A 19711-nucleotide genomic window follows, 5' to 3' on the forward strand; every position below is an offset into this window, starting at 1 on the left:
ATACTTTGAAGGAACTGTATGCACCACATTGTTAGGCAATAGACTAACCCATCCACTGAATGCAATAATACCCTTCAATGGCTCAAGATAAAACACAATCCTTCTACATCTATGCATGAGCAGAAGGCAGAGGTAAAGATGTTGCTTTAGTTAATTTTTCATTATTGTCCCCATCATGCCTATTACTTTTTTCTTAGTTAAACAGTGCAGCAAAAATGTCAGTTATTTAACAACCAAAACCCCTGCTTTAATTTAGACCATACATTAACATTTTTTTCAGCAATTGACTAATATGGCTCAGTGGAGACGTCTGCAAATGTACGTAATATCTTACATTTCTGCACTTAATCAAACGTGTTCTTGAGTTTCATCCCCTGCTTTTTGTTTTTGAAAGGCAGTGCAAGTATACTTTTCCATTTGAAATGTTTTTTGGGCTGCGTACGTGTGCACACCAAGGTGTGACCTTCAACTTTTCACTGCTCCGTTATGCGGATCCCAAAGAGAACCATGACCCTCCAATTAAACAGTGTCTCTCATACAAGCACCCACACATCACCCATGATCGTGAAGATCAGTCACCAGTTCATCTACTCTCATCTCTCCATTGAAGGTATTGTCTTCCCTAAATATAAGTTAATATCTACATAGGTAACCTATGTAAACACACACATACATATAGAGATATTAAATATACAAAAGTGCTTATTCTTGAAATAAGTGCTTTGGGTCAGGACCGAGTGAAAATAGAGTTGTTTGTTGTTGCATTACTGAAAATCGAAAAATGCTTTCCATTGTTTTATTGCCCTAAAAATCACAATACTAGGGTAATCCTTGTCCACAATGTAAACGGAATGGTTAAATAGGGAGAGGGAGGAAATAAAAACATAAAAAAGGGTCTTGCCGGTATATCATGAATGTAATCCTCCCCACACTCGACTTATGCTTTCTTGACATCAAATTGAACAATTAGGGGTTCAGTCCCACATGAAACTTGTTTCAAAAGGGGATTTTTGTTTTCAATGTCCTATCTAACCAGCCTAACAAAACCATAGGCTAAACCAAATCTATGGTCAATGAAATGTCACACAATATAAGATAAACAATGGATGGGATCTAGTTGTGAGAAGTTCATATTTAAACCAACCCCAAAAATTCTAACATAGCAAGTCACCCTTGAACATAATAAGAACATTATTTAATGGCTTACTATTCGATGTGATCTCACGTCATTGAACTAAACCTTCTCTGACATCATATAAAAAGGCTTATGTAAAATGCCACAAAAAGTTCAGATAGCTTAATACAATCATTTTTTTCAGCATATTAGTATAAAGGTGAGGTACAACGACGACACTGGTTTTGGCATTGCTATTCCTACATGTAAGGGATAGACTTCGTCATCTTATTTTTTTCTTAAAGGCTTTGACATTAAATACCTTGTAGAATACCAGTACTGGCCACAGAACAGATAAGCTCTTTTTCCCCCTTTTTTTCTCCATTCTGTTTTAAAACAGTTCCTTCCCAGCCATATGGTTGAATGCACCAGGAACTGACAATGAATCTCAGTCCGCAAAATTATTCAGAAATTGATGCAATGTTTTTTTCTTATATAAATAATAGTATGTACATCTAAAGAGATATGCTAAATGGTTTCGATATTCCATTCAAAGAGAACAATTCTAGGAGTATCATTAGGTTACACAAGTGATGATAGGACTGAGGCATCTCGAGAAAAAAACAACAATTCAACTGAGAAAGGTGGATGAGGTTGTCAGTGTATCACACGATAGACGTATTGGTACCAGACATGCCTACATGGTGTTCTTGTTGACGCAAAAGAGAAACGGGAGCACACATACTTGAAAATGGGTGTAAAAGAAATCAATCACTTTTGGTATTCTTTGAAATTCAAATAAATAAAATACAGTAAGACACTTCTTAAACAACTTCCGAGATGCAGTTACTTATAAATAAAAGCCATTGTGATGCTGATTGTCATAAAATAAAAAAGCTAAAAAAAGTAGCTGTCCATGCATAACCATAGCAACATAATGTAGATATTTTTGTTTTCAGTGTTAGCCATATGTTGTGAAGAGTAAAGATCCCGGTACATTACCACTACTTTCACAATTTCACTATCTAAGCCAAACTACATTTATGTAATATTGAAAATACATTAACAAAATAGGATACTGCGTAATATTACAGTACACCATGGATTTGAAATGTTCCTAAATTCCAATTAGTTTATGGAAGTGTGAGTAAGGTCAAATACTGATAGATTTTGTAATCTGAATTTTTTCAAATCGCTATAACCACATGAAAACAATTACAACAGAGTGAACATAATTTGAATTATGTTCTAATTAACATAACTAACAATCTTCATAAATAGCTTAATCAAGTGAAACACAAAACTAAATTGATTCAACCAATGTGCAAAAGAAGACAGAAGCAAACAAGTATGGCATGAATAGATAAATAGGTAAAAAAGGGAAAATTTACATGAACCTTTCCACTATAGCAAACAGCAGGGAAATACAAATGCTATAAGATTTTGAAGGCTGTCTGTGACTGAATATTGCTTCCAATTCCAAATAACGTAAAAAGTCAAATTAAACACTACATGTAGACCCGGATTGACGGAAACCGTGAATACAATCCATGGAAAAGGCAGCAATATTTTAGCAGCTATATTAAAAACACGTTTTTTTCTCATGGCTCTGTTGTGCAAACATATTTGACTGACAATTCACAAGTAAATGCGACGTCGGTTTACATTGTGTAAACAAGTGTTTATACAACAATAGCTTATACCGCAATCAGTATGTGTGCTAAACCCATCTTTATTTAAAAAAAAAAACAGAATTTCATCCTTTAAAAATGTCCCACTAGAATTGTTCTCTTTTTAAGTCTCAAATAATCAGGGATAAGGTGGGAGATCAGAGGGCATAAACTAGTTGGGGATGAGGGGGTGGGGCCATCTCTCAGTAATTCTCAGTATTCCATAGGCACAACATTGTTAAATATCCACAAACGCCTACGACAGTGACAAGCGGTAGTGGGGTTCAGGCAAGAACCACAACTTCTTCCTTTAGTATGGACTCCGTGAGAGGGTGGCTAATGCAGAAACCCCCAGTCAGACAGTGACTGGACCCGTTGGATGGTGTCACTCAGATGGCCTTAGCCATTAGGAAGTGTTTGTTGTCGGATGTCTAGGGGAGTAGACACCAGCTTGTAACCGCTTATTTTCAAATCCATGGGGTTTCTCTGCAGAGCTTTCAACTCTCTCTCTCTCTTCAGAGACACACAGCACGGGAAATACCCACACATGCTGCATATTGCACCAGTTTAAGTCAGAGGAGAAGTTGGAGGCACCGTTCTCCTTCTACTAGGTCATCGCTTTCACTGGGATTTGCGAGGTTAGTTTATTCGTTGTTGAAGTGCAATATCAAAAATTCACCAAAAATTGAAATTTAATTTAGAATTAAATTGATACTATCTGTAACTTGTCACACATGCTTGTGAATCTGTTAATTCAACAAAACTGTCCATGATAATATCGTAAGGGAAAAAAATCATCACTGCTGGTAGGATTTAGAGGGACTCTGTGACGAGCTCTGTCCTGGACACTGGACAGAGGGTGTCTTACCTAAGCCCAGGCTAGTGACGACAGACAAATAAACAATGAAAATGATGCCAGAGGAGAGAGGCAAATAATTGCATATAGGTTTGACTACACCCATTAGGGATTTCGTTTTTCTTCAAACAGACAGACACACGCACACACATCCAAACACACACTCAAGTGAATCTAAGTATATTCCTGCTCTTGTTATGTGTTAGAAAGGGGGGGGGGGGGTTGTAACCCGGATCATAGTGGATTAAAGAGGGGCGATCCGGTTAGTTACAGATACAACGGGACAGGGGCTCATAGGGTAGGGCGGTCTGAGGGGGAGCAGGTTTGGGGGGGGGGGGGGGGGGGTTTCATCTCACTCGGTGAAGCAGCCGTCCAGGCCGATGGTGCCATGACGGTCCTTGGCGTAGGTGTGGCGCAGGTTGCCGTTGGGCAGGGGCCCGCAGGCGGCGATGCCACAGTGCTTCAGCAGGTTAAGGCCAAAGGAGGCGGCGGCGCTGGCGTCTTTGGGAGGGAAAGGCTTCATGGTGGAGAGGATCAGGGCCAGGCAGTCCGCCACATCCTTGTTAGGGGCACAGGCCAGGGCCGGGGTGTGGCCTGACGAGAGAAGAAAGAAACAAACACACACAATTGATTAAAAGACAATTCACATTTAGGAAGAACAAATTCTCTTTTATAAAATTCTCAATAACAACCTGGTTAGTCAAGAGGGCTAAGCACTTTTACTCAGACACATATACACACCAAAACGAGATAGGCAAATGGCCACCTCACCCCAGTGGCGTAGGCAGAAATTGATGTGTGGCTGGGCCTGAGTAAGTGACTGGGCCAACATTTTCCAGAAAAAAATACGGCAAAACCCCCCCGTCATATTGTTCAAATTTGTTCAATCATATTGCATATTGAAAACACAAAAAATGATACATTTGACAAAGAAACACTACAAACTAGAGATGTGCACGGTTATTTGAATATCTGAATGGCCGTTAGTAGTCGAATTTTGGGACCAAAAAATGTATAGGCCAATTTTAACACTGAAAAGGCCTTTTCTAAATGACATCAAATCAAATGTTATTGATCACATACACATGGTTAGCAGATGTTAATGCGAGTGTAGCGAAATGCTTGTGCTTCAGGTTCCGACAGTGCAGTAATATCTAACAAGTAATCTAACAATTCCACAACAACTACCTAATACACAAATGTAAAGGGATGGAATAAGAATATGTACACAAATATATGAATGAGCGATGGCCGAGCGGCATAGACAAGATTCAATAGATGGTATAAAATACAGTATATACACATGAGATGAGTAATGTAAGATATGTAAACATTAAAGTGGCATTATTTAAAGTGACTAGTGATCCATTTATTAAAGTGGTCAATGATTTGAGTCTGTATGTAGGCTGCAGCCTCTGTGTTAGTGATGGCTGTTTAACAGTCCGATGGCCTTGAGATAGAAGCTGTTTTTCAGTCTCTCGGTCCCAGCTTTGATGCACCTGTATTGACCTCGCCTTCTGGATGGTAGCGGGGTGAACAGGCAGTGGCTCGGGTGGTTGTAGTCCTTGATGATCTTTTTGGCCTTCCTGTGACATCGGACGCTGTAGGTGTCCTGGAGGGCAGGTAGTTTGCCCCCGGTGATGCTTTGTGCAGACCGCACTACCCTCTGGAGAGCCCTGCGGTTGAGGGCGGTGCAGTTGCCATACCAGGCAGTGATACAGCCCGACAGGATGCTCTCAATTTTGTGCATTTGCAAAAGTTTGTCAGGGTATTTGGTGACAAGCCAAATTTCTTTAGCCTCCTGAGCCCACTACTGTTGTGTTGTCTGCAAACTTGATGATTGAGTTGGAGGTGTGCATGGCCACGCAGTCATGGGTGAACAGGTAGTACAGGAGGGGCCTGAGCACGCACCCTTGTAGGGCCCCAGTGTTGAGGATCAGCGAAGAGGAGATGTTGTTTCCTACATTCACCACTTGGGGGCAGCCCGTCAGAAAGTCTAGGACCCAATTGCACAGGGTGGGGTTGAGAACCAGGGCCTCAAGCCTAATGAGCTTGGAGGGTACTATGGTGTTCAATGCTGAGCTGTAGTCAATGAACAGTATTCTTACATAGGTATTCCTCTTGTCCAGATGGGATAGGGCAGTGTGCAGTGTGATGGAGATTGCATCGTCTGTGGACCTGTTGGGGCGGTATGCAAACTGAAGTGGGTCTAGGGTGACAGGTAAGGTGATATGATCCTTGACTAGTCTCTCAAAGCACTTCATGATGACAGAAGTGAGTGCTACGGGGCGATAGTCATTTAATTTCAGTTATCTTTGCCTTCTTGGGTACAGGAACTATTGTGGCCATCTTGAAGCATGTGGGGACAGCAGACTGGGATAGGGAGCGATTGAATATGTCCGTAAATACACCAGCCAGCTGGTCTGCGCATGCTCTGAGGATGCGGCTAGGGATGCTGTCTGGGCCAGCAGCCTTGCGAGTGTTAACACGTTTAAATGTCTTACTCACGTTGGCCACAGAGAAGGAGAGTGGGGGCCCGCAGTCATTGTTCCATACAAGGATATACCGTGACGTTCTAAATTATTTAATTGAACAAAACAAACTTTGCAAGATTGCAAGATCGAATCCCCGAGCTGAAAAGGTAGAAATCTGTCATCCTGCCCCTGAATAAGGCAGTTAACCCACTGGTCCTAGGCCGTCATTGAAAATAAGAAACTGTTCTTAACTGACTTAATAATAAAATATATAAATAAAATCCATACTACGACGGTAAATATTGCTCCTCCGCCTGCCGCTAATCTAGCAGGCTTGTAGGTGCTTATGCATGTCGCACGTGGCTAGTCGAATGCCAAACTCTTCATTGAGACAATGCTGAAACATCAATTCATGGGCGAGTCAGTGCCACATTTTCATTTGTGCCGAAATTAAAATGAAAGAAAAATTATCTTGCAAATTTAGCAGCTATGGTGTGAAATAAGCTTGAAATGACTTATCATTAATGGTGTGCTCATCAATCCACGTGCACCTTTTTTTACCCAAATAATTGTATTAAGTCATACACAAGTTTAGCACACAAACCATTTGATTAACAAAATATTGAAATCCGTAGTCTTCCTCAAATGAAGGGCATGATGACGGTCCTCAACTCGCAGCTCAGACACTTCATTCAGGAAAAATTGAGTTAGTCATGAGTTAGCCTGCCCTGGAGCAGGTTAGTTCTGAAGGATTCATTGCCATAGAAATGTACCTGGCTAAAAGTTGAGCCACGTTCGTGGTACTGGTTATGCCGAGTAGAACTCAGTTGACGAAAGTTACCTCGTACGTAGGATAGGGCTCTGGTCTTTTTTCACTAACCGACACGGTGGTGACTCACCCTCCTCATCGACAGCCATCACGGCTGCCCCCCGGCTGAGCAGCACCTGCACCACCGTAGCCAGACCATTCCTCGCAGCGATATGAAGGGGCCTGAGGAGGAAGAGGGGAGAGATAAGGGATAGACAGTCAATAGACCACCTGAGTAAACAAATCGCTAGGTTTTTATGGTGTTAAACAGACCCAGCTTCAACTCTAACTTATCCCAACTCCTGGAGTTCAGAGTCACACCGTTTGAGAGTTGGAAAGAGCTGAGTGAGAGCTGAAACTGGAGTTTTCTACAGTGTTGAACAGTGTCATTAATGAAAGGCTGAGTAGCTGAGATGACGGCTCACATTTGCAGTGCACCGTTTGTTGCATTGATGAGGGAGGGGTCGCTGATCTCTCCCAGGATTAACAGGGCACACATCTCATGAGCCTGCCGGAGAAAACACATTAAGTAAGTAAGCCTTGTCCAAACCAGAATGGCCCATAGAGCAGGAGCCTATCTTCTGTCCCTGTAGCGTGAGACAGCTTGATGTACAAGTTCCCCCTGGACACTACGCCAGTCTGTCGCTGGGAAACACTAGGATTGGAACATCTAGTACTCTGATGGTTAAACTCATATGGAAACACACATGCCATATCCCTGCCACCTAATTTTTGCTTTGGTATCAACAGAAATACAAATGGGCAATCTAATGGATAAAGCACTTTTCCCAATGATATGTGGATCTATCATGACTTTGACTGCTGGTTTCCTGTAGAGTTGATAAAGGCCAGTTTTTAGATAACTTGGGTTGTGTATTTGGCTACAGTGGGTCAAAATTCTAAATAACAGAGGGTCGTGTATCAGCTGGATATATGATGGAGTGTCTTGCCTTGCTGCGGGACTTGAGTGACTGAGTGAGTGAGTAGGGATGGGCATTTTAAATGTTTTTATTATTCGAGTACTTGCATAATTTTTTTTCGAGTACTCGATTGAGTATTATTTTTAGAACACAAGACCCGCACCGGAAAACAATGTGTGCATTTATCTACAGGTAACTGACAAATAATGGAAACACTTGAGGGATGAGGGATACAAAGTATACTGAGAGCAGGTGCTTCCACAGGTGCGATTCTCGAGTTAATTAAGCAATTAACATCCCATCATTCTTAGGGTCATAACAGATTATCCATTATATTAAATGATATTCAAGTGGCCACTCTAACAATGAAAAGAAATGTCTTCAAAAATGGAAGGGAATCGGGAGGAGGTAAGATCAGGTGGGACCACTCTAGCCAATGACAGAGCAGATACGCGTGTGAACAACAGGCACAATGTTATAAAAGCTGCGTTTCAAACACAAAAGACACTCCCTCCTCCACTTACCCTCGCCTTAAGCCCTTGGGAGAATCCCCGCGGCCATCTTTGCCATCGGTCCAAACAATTAGCCAAGCAAGGGAAATTGGCAACGTAAGCCCTTCAACCCTCGTTAGTGATCGAGTGTGCAGGTGTACAATAAAGTTCACTACGGGGCCTGAAACTCCACATAATTCAATTCGCAATGATTGTAAATCCGCTAAGAAAAGTTAGCCAAAACTTAAAACCAACATCAATATGGCGAAGTCAACATACCACCAAGTAAAACATAATGTAAATAAGTTAGAAATTGTGGTAATGCACGACAGCAAAAACATGTGTCATAAAAGTAATGTTTAGTTAGCTTGCGCATACAACTTTCCCTGACATTACACTTATACATGGCTATGTCCCCATAGGATGACAATGCCCCCATCCACAGGGAACGAGTGGTCACTGAATGGTTTGATGAGCATGAAAATGACGTAAACCATAAGCCATGACTGTCTTCTTCTGGATCATCCAAATGCTCTCTAGCAAACTTCAGACGGGCCTGGACATGTACTGGCTTAAGCAGGGGGACACGTCTGGCACTGCAGGATTTGAGTCCCTGGCGGCGTAGTGTGTTACTGATGGTAGGCTTTGTTACTTTGGTTCCAGCTCTCTGCAGGTCATTCACTAGGTCCCCCCGTGTGGTTCTGGGATTTTTGCTCACCGTTCTTGTGATCATTTTGACCCCACGGGGTGAGATCTTGCGTGGAGCCCCAGATCGAGGGAGATTATCAGTGGTCTTGTATGTCTTCCATTTCCTAATAATTGCTCCCACAGTTGATTTCTTCAAACCAAGCTGCTTACCTATTGCAGATTCAGTCTTCCCAGCCTGGTGCAGGTCTACAATTTTGTTTCTGGTGTCCTTTGACAGCTCTTTGGTCTTGGCCATAGTGGAGTTTGGAGTGTGACTGTTTGAGGTTGTGGACAGGTGTCTTTTATACTGATAACAAGTTCAAACAGGTGCCATTAATACAGGTAACGAGTGGAGGACAGAGGAGCCTCTTAAAGAAGAAGTTACAGGTCTGTGAGAGCCAGAAATCTTGCTTGTTTGTAGGTGACCAAATACTTATTTTCCACCATAATTTGCAAATAAATTAATTAAAAATCCTACAATGTGATTTTCTGGATTTTTCCCCCTCGTTTTATCTGTCATAGTTGAAGTGTACCTATGATGAAAATTACAGGCCTCTCTCATCTTTTTAAGTGGGAGAACTTGCACAATTGGTGGCTGACGAAATACTTTTTTGCCCCACTGTATATGGTTTTGAATTTGAATTTTTCAGACCACATTAAGTATTTAAAAAATGTGGTGATGAAACATTTTATTTGGCCTTACTACTATTAGCCCATACAAAGGCATTGAATAACAGATCCACTCCATGGAGCCCCCCCAAAAATCTAAAGGAAGTTTGTTTTTAAGTGTCTATCCTATATCTGAGATATATATATATATTAATGTCTCCTGATCTTATATATATAAATATTTTACATGTATTTAACCCCTTATTTTTGTCAATAAACAGTCTCCATATATACAGTACTTCCATTAATGTTTGACTGGTACCGGGGGACCTTCAGACGAGTCTTGCGAGGCTTTTGGGCATCCTAGAGCAAAACAACCGACATGTACAGTACATGTTCACCTTTACACAGATGAGTCATATCAGTGGGTAGGCTAAACTGTTCGGACGCTACAGACAATTTTGTGAGAAGACCGATTTTCTCATGGTCTGACAAACACCGTTCTAGCTGTGTCACCTTTCACCGCAGACGTATAAGTATTGCATAGGTGGTGGATTCAGACCTATCCAATGCAAAAAAAACGGATATCTCTAGCTTAAACTGACAGATTTTATGGGGATATTTGTATTATGTTAATTCGATTTCTGCGGGGGCAGAAAACAAGACAGTATCTGGTGTGACCAACATTTGCCTCATGCAGCGCGACACATCTCCTTCGCATTGAGTTGATCAGGCTGTTGATTGTGGCCTGTGGAATGCTGTCTCCCTCCTCTTCAATGGCCTACTGGTTAGAGTGTTGGGCCAGTGATCGAATCTCCGAGCTGACAAGGTAAAAATCTGTCGTTCTGCCCCTGAACAAGGCAGTTAACCCATTGTTCCCTGGTAGGCCGTCATTGTAATTAAGAATGTTTTCTTAACTGACTTGCCTAGTTAAATAAAGGTTAAAAAAAAAAAAAAATGAAATAGCTGTGAAGTTGCTGGATCTTGGCGGGAACTGGAACACTCTGTCATACACGTCGATCCAGAGCATCCCAAACATGCTCAACAGGTGACATGTCTGGTGAGTATGCAGGCCATGGAAGAACTGGGACATTTTCAGCTTCCAGGAATTGTGTACAGATCCTTGCGACATGGGGTAGTGCATTATCATGCTGTAACATGAGGTGATGGCAGTGGGTGAATGGGCCTCAGGATCTCATCATGTATCTTTGTGCATTCAAATTGCCATCGATAAAATGGAATTGTGTTCGTTGTCCATAGCTTTTGCCTGCTCATACCATAACCCCACCACCATGGGGCTCTGATCACAACGTTGCCATCAGCAAACCGCTCACCCACACGACGCCATACACGTGGGTATGCGGTTAGACTTACTGCCAAATTCTCTAAAACGAAGTTGGAGGCAGCTTATGGTAGGGAAATTAACATGAAATTCTCTGGCAACAGCTCTGGTGGGCATTCCTGCAGTCAGCATGCCAATTGCACATTCCCTCATAACATGAGGCATCTGTGGCATTGTGTTGTGTGACAAAACTGAACATTGTAGTGGCCTTTTAAGTAACATGCCGTTTAATCAGCTTCTTGATATGCCACACCTGTCAGGTGGATGGATTATCTTGGAAAAGGAGAAATGCTCGTTAACAGGGATGTAATCAAATTTGTGCCCAAAATTGTGACATAAGCTTTTTGTGCGTATGGAACATTTCGGGGATCTTTTATTTCAGCTCATGAAACATGGGACCAACACTTTACACTTTATATTTTTGTTCAGTGTATAAAGTTAGTGAAAACCATTTCTAAGATGCATACTTTAGGTTTTTCCAAATGCACTTCACTCGCGCATAAGAGAGAGAGGCTTGTTCTACCAGTGCTGGCACATGCGCAGATCAAATACACCGCTTAAGCTGTTTACATGTCCTAATCATTTGAAAGATTGCTCAGAAAATCATGTTTTGTTATTGGCGTATGCTTACTTCCTTTATTACCTTCCATCGATTCAGATAAGCAGAGTAAGGTGCTTACATTCAAAGACTCAATCATGGACAAGGAGAGTTGAGGCTGCTTCGCGTGATGTATTGTTGTCTTCCTTCTTGCCCTTTATGCTGTTGTCTGTGCCGAATAATGTTTGTACCATGTTTTGTGCTGCTACCATGTTGTGTTGTCATGTGTTGCTGCCATGCCGTTGTCGTCTTAGTTCTCTCTTTACGTAGTGTTGTGGTGTCTCTCGTCGTGATGGGTGTTTTGTTCTCTATTTTTATTTTAAATCCCAGCTCCCAGCCCCCCGCCTTTTGCTAGGCCGTCATTGTAAATAAGAATTTGTTATTAACTTACTTGCCTAGTTAATTAAAGGTAAAAAAAATTAATAATGCCATACTTGGCCTTCTGCCATAATCAGTTTAATATTGAATAATTACTGTGCATACTCAATTATTCCAAAACGGCAGCTTGTTGTTGGAAAACATATTTCCCTACTTCAATCAACCAGAGAATGTAGCTTGAGTATGTATCCCATCCGTTAGATACGTTTTAAATTGGCATTTATTTCTGAGCGCAAGTGAGAGAGACACGGAGGGGAAAGAGAATTTATGGAGAAGAACTGTGTGATGCTTGGCTTGGTTTCACTTTTGTTGTGCCCCGGAAATGCACTTGTAAAAATGAAAACACCAGGGTCAAAGCAAATTAATGTTGTCTTAAAGACCAAAAAATAAATACATTCGGGAAAAAATGTCACTTGCACATTACACCAAATTGTAAAAATAACAAAAATGTAATCTCTGGTTAAAGATTGAGTTTTGACATGCGTTTGAGTACTCATGCCTATGAGTGAGTGAGTGAGCGATCAAGCATGCGTGCTCCCACCTTGCTGCAGGCCAGGTGAAGGGCGGTGTTCTCGTTGACATCCAGCAGGGTCAGGTCTGCCTTGGCCTGGTGCAGCAGGACCTCTGTTGGGTTAACACATCTCTAACAATTACAATCATCAGTATCATCATCATCGTCGTTAGGCTGCAGAACAGTCCACAACAAGCTTCCTCCAGTTGCTATAGTCACTATCAGTTCATAAATACATGTAATAAATGAATATAAAATAAAACAAATGACATTTCAAACTAATAAGACCACTAAATGGTCAGTTTTCATATTTACTGGATCAATGATCACATTTCCTCATTTCTGGTCACTCACCGACGGCTGCAGTCTGTCCGTTGTTGGCGGCAACCATCAATGCGGAGTGTCCGGTGGTGTCCACCGCATTGACCTCTGCCCCCTGAACCAGGGCTAGCTGCAGCCCGGCCACACTCTCTGAATAGGCAGCTGCGTGCAACGGGGTCCTTCAGGCACAGCCCAGGTCAGCCACAACCAGGCAGACAGACAGACAGGTAAGCAACAGTGGCAAGCTGCAATACACTAGACTAGAAAGAGCACCGTACGAAAATGCATAGGAAGAAACTAAAAATAGACATGACACGCACCTTCCTTTGGCATCTCTGATGTTCACCATCTGAGTTCCGACGGTCTCTACCAGTAGTTCAGCAGCACCATCATGGCCATTTATTCTGGAAAGGAGCAAGAAAACATCCTCCAGCTCTCTTATCAAAAAGGAGAGCAACATTCTGATGGATTCAATGCCAGAGCTGATCATCTGATAGAAGAATACAGAAACCAGAAGTAGTGCTGTTTGATTATAAATGCACTATGCATTATGTGGGTTGAATTCTGTAACACAGAATAAAACAATAAATAAAAGTCCCATGATGGTAGTGACTGCCCATTACTACTGATCACTTATTAATCATAATTTATTCACATGACTTTAATAAAATATTTCAGTTGTGTATATACAATTTATTTTACAAGATGATTATTATTTAAGTCCATGTCATCATCTCATCTCTATAGAGCTGCTGTATATGCTGTCTGACAAAATCACTATTTTAGTAGTTCTTCGAAGTAAATAAGGCATACTTTTGAGACTGCTGAATACCAACACCAACTCCGGTCCTCCAGTACCCCCAAAAGTACACATCCAAATCTTGAGCTTTATAACAAAATAGATCTGTTGGAGTAGCACTTGCGAGGCACAGCTGAGCATAAATTTAAATAATTTCCTTTTTTATTTGACTGGACTGATGGTACCTGCATCTCATGGTCATGGTGCTTTCAAGACAACTGGGAACTCTGAAAAAAGGAGGCCAAATCAAGATGTCAGTGAACTTCAGGTCAGAAAGTCAGAGTTCTAGAAAGATGCCAGTTTCCGAGTTGGATGACCATTCAAACCGATTTTTCCCAGTCGGATCTCGTTTTCCCCCCACATAGTTCCCAGTTGTCTTTAACGCACTTAAGTCAGAATTGTCAGAATTCACAGTTGTTTTGAACAGGCATTAGTCTCAGTGGAGTGAGGGAGAGAGCAGCAGAGGGTCCACCTCTCACGGTCCCTGCTCTTTTCTTCCTTTCCTCTGGGTGAGACTGATCAGAGACAGGGAACACCGTCTACCACCTGATGGTCAAACTCAAGTCGCACCGCATCTGCCTCATGCACAAATTCATATTGTTCCTATGACCAGGGAAAGTGGAATTCTCCATATTAAAATAGACAAGCTGCTAATAATAATAAAAATACAGGGCTATCGATACACTTGGCTACTCATTCATTGCGGTGCGAGTGGAAGTAGAGAGAAGCGCGCTGTGTTTGAAATAGTGTTGAATACAAAGTGCTGACAGTGATGAATACAAACTTAAACATGAACTCACTCATAAAAACAGCAGCTCTTTGCTGTAATCTTTGACAGTCTCTCTGTGGTCATGGTTTTAAAAGTTATTAAATCTTACGTAGGCTAGTATCAAACTTTGTGGTGGCCGTGGAAGCTGTAGGTAGCTCAAATCACTATGCCTGTCCGATTGAGTAGGTGCACTCGATCTAGCCACATATCTCCCGGTCATCCAGGTAGGCGGAGATTGTCTTTTCAGACAAATCAAATAGTTAAAAATGGGAACACTTTGATTGAAATACACCTCCAGCCAACATCGCAACACGGAAAAGAGAGAGAAAAAAAAGAGCTGATGGCTTTATCGTCGGCTTTTCTACACAAATGTTTGGTGATTGACTAGGAATGCCTTGAAGATCGACCAGTCTATCGTGATTGACCGGTTGGTGACCACTAATGTTGAATACTGGCCTGTTGGAAACTACAACTCCCTACTAGAGGTCGATCGATTAATCAGAATGGCCGATTAATTAGGGCCGATTTCAAGTTTACATAACAATCGGAAATCGGTATTTTTGGACACCGATTTGGCCGTTTTTTTTTTATTTATTTATTTTTTTACACCTTAATTTAATCTTTATTTAACTAGACAAGTCAGTTAAGAACACATTCTTATTTTCAATGACGGCCTAGGAACGGTAGGTTAACTGCCTCAATCAGGGGCAGAACGACAGATTTTTACCTTGTCAGCTCGGGGGATTCAATCTTGCAACGTTAACTAGTCCAACGCTCTAACCACCTGATTACATTGCACTCCACGAGGAGCCTGCCTGTTACGCGAATGCAGTAGAAGCCAAGGTAAGTTGCTAGCTAGCATTAAACTTATCTTATAAAAAACAATCAATCAATCATAATCACTAGTTAACTACACATGGTTGATGATATTACTAGTTTATCTAGCATGTCCTGTGTTGCATATAATCGATGCGGTGCGTATCATTGCTCCAATGTGTACCTAACCATAAACATCAATGCCTTTCTTAAAATCAATACACAGAAGTATATATTTGTAAACCTCCATATTTAGCTAAAATAAATCCAGGTTAGCAGGCAATATTAACCAGGTGAAATTGTGTCACTTCTCTTGCGTTTATTGCACGCAGAGTCAGTGTATATGCAACAGTTTGGGCCGCCTAATTTGCCAGAATTTTACGTAATTATGACATAACATTGAAGGTTGTGCAATGTAACAGGAATATTTAGACTTATGGATGCCACCCGTTAGATAAAATACGGAACGGTTCCGTATTTCACTGAAAGAATAAACGTCTTGTTTTCGAGATGATCGTTTCCGGATTCGACCATATTAATGACCTAAGGCTCGTATTTCTGTGTGTTATTATGTTATAATTAAGTCTATGATTTGATAGAGCAGTCTGACTGAGCGGTGGTAAGCAGCAGCATGCTCGTAAGCATTCATTCAAACAGCACTTTCGTGCGTTTTGCCAGAAGCTCTTCGCTGTGCTTCAAGCCTATCAACTCCCAAGATTAGGCTGGTGTAACCGATGTGAAATGGCTAGCTAGTTAGCGGGGTGCGCGCTAATAGCGTTTCAAAAGTCACTCGCTCTGAGACTTGGAGTAGTTATTCCCCTTGCTCTGCATGGGTAACGCTGCTTCGAGGGTGGATGTTGTCGTTGTGTTCCTGGTTCGAGCCCAGGTAGGAGCGAGGAGAGGGATGGAAGCTATACTGTTACACTGGCAATACTAAAGTGCCTATAAGAACATCCAATAGTCAAAGGTTAATGAAATACAAATGGTATAGAGAGAAATAGTCCTATAATTCCTATAATAACTACAACCTAAAACTTCTTACCTGGGAATATTGAAGACTCATGTTAAAAGGAACCACCAGCTTTCATATGTTCTCATGTTCTGAGCAAGGAACTTAAACGTTAGCTTTCTTACATGGCACAATGCACTTTTACTTTCTTCTCCAACACTTTGTTTTTGCATTATTTAAACCAAATTGAACATGTTTCATTATTTATTTGAGGCTCAATTGATTTTATTGATATATTATATTAAGTTAAAATAAGTGTTCATTCAGTATTGTTGTAATTGTCATTATTACAAAAAAATAAAAAAATAAAAGATTAATCGGCATCGGCTTGTTTTGGCCCTCCAATAATTTGTATTGGTATCGGAGTTGAAAAATCATAAATCGGTCGACCTCTACTCCCTACTACTGCGCACAGTCCAGGTTTGATCTGATTTCTAAAAGAGAAACTGCAGTGAGAAAATGCGCATTGAGCTCACAGAAAAAAACTAAATGGAATTAAAATAATTGAACAGACGTTGGTCAATTAGTTTAACAACCTGAAAAATTAGCAACATTTCAGTTAATCACTCAGCAATACCTAGAAAGGCAGGGGGAACCAGTCGTGGTACTCACAGAGCACAGTGCAATGGGGTGAAGGGGTTTCCTTCCTGTATGCTAAATGGTTTGTGGTCTAGTAAAACATCCAAACAGTCCTCGTGCCCTGAAAGAGAAAAAAGATGAGTCAGACAACGGTTCACAGTTTAGGAGCAATGAGTTCTCTCCATGCCAGCTAGCCAAATCCTATACTTGTGAGTTATTCACCACGGTTATTTGTAGCCCCTCCATGAAGGCGTGTCTCACCGTGGTAGGCTGCCCAGTGGGCGGGGGTGTATCCGTTGTAGTCCAACAAGGAGTCCAGGGGGTCGGTGCTTGTGACACCCTGCAGCAGGCTGAGCAGGAGCTCCATGTGGCCACAGGAGGAGGCCAGGTGCAGGGGTGTGCGTCCCCGAGACTCCCTGCACAGAGCAGAGGCTCCGTGCTCGAGCAGGGCCGACACACAGTCCTCACAGCCCATCGCCGCCTGGAGGAAGAGGCAAAGAGTTACAGAGGATGAACTCATCACTGCCAAGAGGAAGAAAGGACAGAAGGAGAAAAGAGAAAGGAAAGAGAAAAGAGAGAGCGCCGCGAGACGGAGAGAGTGAAAGAGAAGAACAGATGAAAGGCATAAGTGTTTCGGACCACCACAGTAGGTTGGGCAAGATAAGACATATACACATGGTGGAGAAACTCACAGCTCTGTGTAGAGCAGTGCGGCCTCTCTTGTCAGCGGTGTCAGCCCCAGCTCCCTTCTCCAGCAAGATGTGGACACAGTCAGTGTGACTGTCCAGAGCTGCCAGCATCAGAGCCGTCCTGCACACGCGCACACACACAAGGTTAAACAGGGAACCCTCTACTAGAGCATTGTTGTAAAACATTTTTAAAGAACCGCTGACATTGTAGGAAACTAAAAAATCCTCTGTTCTTCTATTCTAGTGGGTGCACATAATGTTCAATAAATTAATGACAGTCACTCACTGTCCCTGTATGTCGACGATATCGATGACGTCAGCCTTCTCTCCTCGGTTGACCAGCATGAGCAGACAGTCTGTTTGGCCGTTGGAAGCTGGAGGTGGTGACGGAGACAGTCAAATATTGAGACAAGCACACACAATGAAGAGCAGGGAGAACGCAACACAGAGAGGAGTGAAAATATGAACATGTGCTCAAACACATACAAACACCAAGAGGATCAGAATCGAACAACCACCCAATAGAATGCAACATACACACACACCTGCGACATGAAGCGGGGTCCACTTGCGGCGGCGCTCCTTGAGGTGGCAGGAGGCCCCGTGGGACAGCAGTACCTCCACGCACTGAGCATGTCCCCGCTGCGCTGCCAGGTAGAGGGCGGTGTGCCCCCTCGCGTCCCGAACATCCAGACTCACCAGCGTCTCAGACAACACCCCCAACGCCTCACAGTGACCATTATACGCCTGGTTGAGGGAAAAGGGCAGGGAATACAAGACTGTGAGAATGGCAGAGGGTCACTGTGTTAATGGGATATTTATTTCACTCCAACTTCAAAACCAGCACCTCATAACAGTGTGAGAACGGGGGTCATGCGGATAAATGTGTCAATGAATTGGGTGACTGTGTTAAATGGATAGTTAGTTCACTCCAACTTTGAACTGGCACTGTAGAACAAAGAGAGGGCAGTAATAAAACTAATGTGATGGGTTAATCAGAAGTTAAACTAATAGACCGTACAATGAAACGGAACGTCGGGCCAGAGGAAACGAGGCTAAGCGGGTGTACTGTACTCACGGCTAAGTGCAAAGGGCTAACTGGAACACTGCTCTCCACGTCTCCCAAACAGTTGAACGACATCTCCAAGAGCTGGGGAACAGAGGGACAAAGGGAGGAGTTTGCAACCTGTACATACCATTTACTAAGATCACTGCACTTCCCAAAGGAAGCCAGAAAATAGTACACTTTCATCTGAGTTTATCCCTCTGAAGAGGAAGCAACAGTAAATGCTTTACCGACACCCAACAGCCAATCTCAACTCCTAAAAAGGTGTGGCTGAAAATACAACTTAATTACAAAGGCCATTACCAGTTCCAAACCCTTACATTTCAGAACCATTTTGAAGTACAACTTTGGATGCATCTCAATACTCTAAATTTATGTATTTTCCTCTTCTTTATCTGCACTGATCTGAAATCAACAGCCTAGTGAACGCGATATGGTTGGATATCTACTAGGACTTTGCAGTCACTTGTCCTGTTGTTTCATAGTGCAGACGAAGACGAGGAGGGTAAGCCCCTATTGAAAAGACAACATGATTCGGTCTCATCTTTCCCGGTATGTCTGTAGCACGCACACACTGGTAGTCCCTCCTCCTACTAACTCACCAGCTCCAGGTTCTGCTTGTTTCCGTGGGCTGCTGCATAGTGGACTGCGCTATAACCCTTGGTGTTCCTCAGAGCTGGGTCAGCCCCATTATCCAGCAGATACTCTAAACAACTGTGAAAGGTCAATCAACAAGCCGTCAAATACATGGGCAGGTTAACCTTAACTGCAAACCATTGCCAAAAATAATACATTTCTAAATGGTTCCCATCTTCTGAGAAAGCAAAATGTTAGGGCTTTGTTAGATTGCATGTCTTATGTTTGATAGAAACAGACTAAATCATGGTATGGGACTTACAAAAAGGCCTCCTTGGCCCTCTCCTCACTATGGTGACCAACTGAGTAATGTCTGTCCACTCTGAAACAAAAACAAAATGTCAGTCAAATTTTGGTCTGGTATCTTTTAGCCCCCCTGTGTGTTATCTGTGCGTCTCACCGGCGGAAGGTCTGTGAGGCAGCGGCATAGTGCAGGGGGCTGCAGCCCTTCTGGTCCAGCTCGTTCACCTCGGCACCAGCACTCACCAGGGCAACCGTGCACTGGTAGCTCCCATTCGCCGCAGCGTAGTGCAAAGGAGCTCTGCCATGGGAGACGGGAGAGAAGTCAC

At 42.5% G+C, this 19711-nt stretch overlaps 1 protein-coding gene across 1 annotated transcript in view; it reads right to left on the minus strand.

Moving 5' to 3' along the window:
• Positions 1-1473: 1473 nt before the first annotated feature.
• Positions 1474-19711, minus strand: part of LOC120065238 (serine/threonine-protein phosphatase 6 regulatory ankyrin repeat subunit C-like) — a 42037-nt gene continuing 23799 nt past the window's right edge. The window contains exons 14-28 of the mRNA XM_039016055.1: positions 19543-19683; positions 19405-19464; positions 19109-19220; positions 18519-18590; positions 17986-18187; positions 17727-17814; positions 17444-17561; positions 17013-17232; positions 16785-16872; positions 13100-13183; positions 12813-12958; positions 12489-12571; positions 7348-7430; positions 7014-7105; positions 1474-4234 (exon numbers count right to left, since the gene is read on the minus strand). Coding sequence (XP_038871983.1) covers positions 3993-4234; positions 7014-7105; positions 7348-7430; positions 12489-12571; positions 12813-12958; positions 13100-13183; positions 16785-16872; positions 17013-17232; positions 17444-17561; positions 17727-17814; positions 17986-18187; positions 18519-18590; positions 19109-19220; positions 19405-19464; positions 19543-19683 — 1831 coding nt within the window. The 3' untranslated portion in view covers positions 1474-3992. The remainder of the gene's footprint in view (positions 4235-7013; positions 7106-7347; positions 7431-12488; positions 12572-12812; positions 12959-13099; positions 13184-16784; positions 16873-17012; positions 17233-17443; positions 17562-17726; positions 17815-17985; positions 18188-18518; positions 18591-19108; positions 19221-19404; positions 19465-19542; positions 19684-19711) is intronic.

The sequence above is a fragment of the Salvelinus namaycush genome, chromosome 20 (genome assembly GCF_016432855.1).
Source record: "Salvelinus namaycush isolate Seneca chromosome 20, SaNama_1.0, whole genome shotgun sequence".
Classification (NCBI taxonomy): Eukaryota; Metazoa; Chordata; class Actinopteri; order Salmoniformes; family Salmonidae; genus Salvelinus; species Salvelinus namaycush.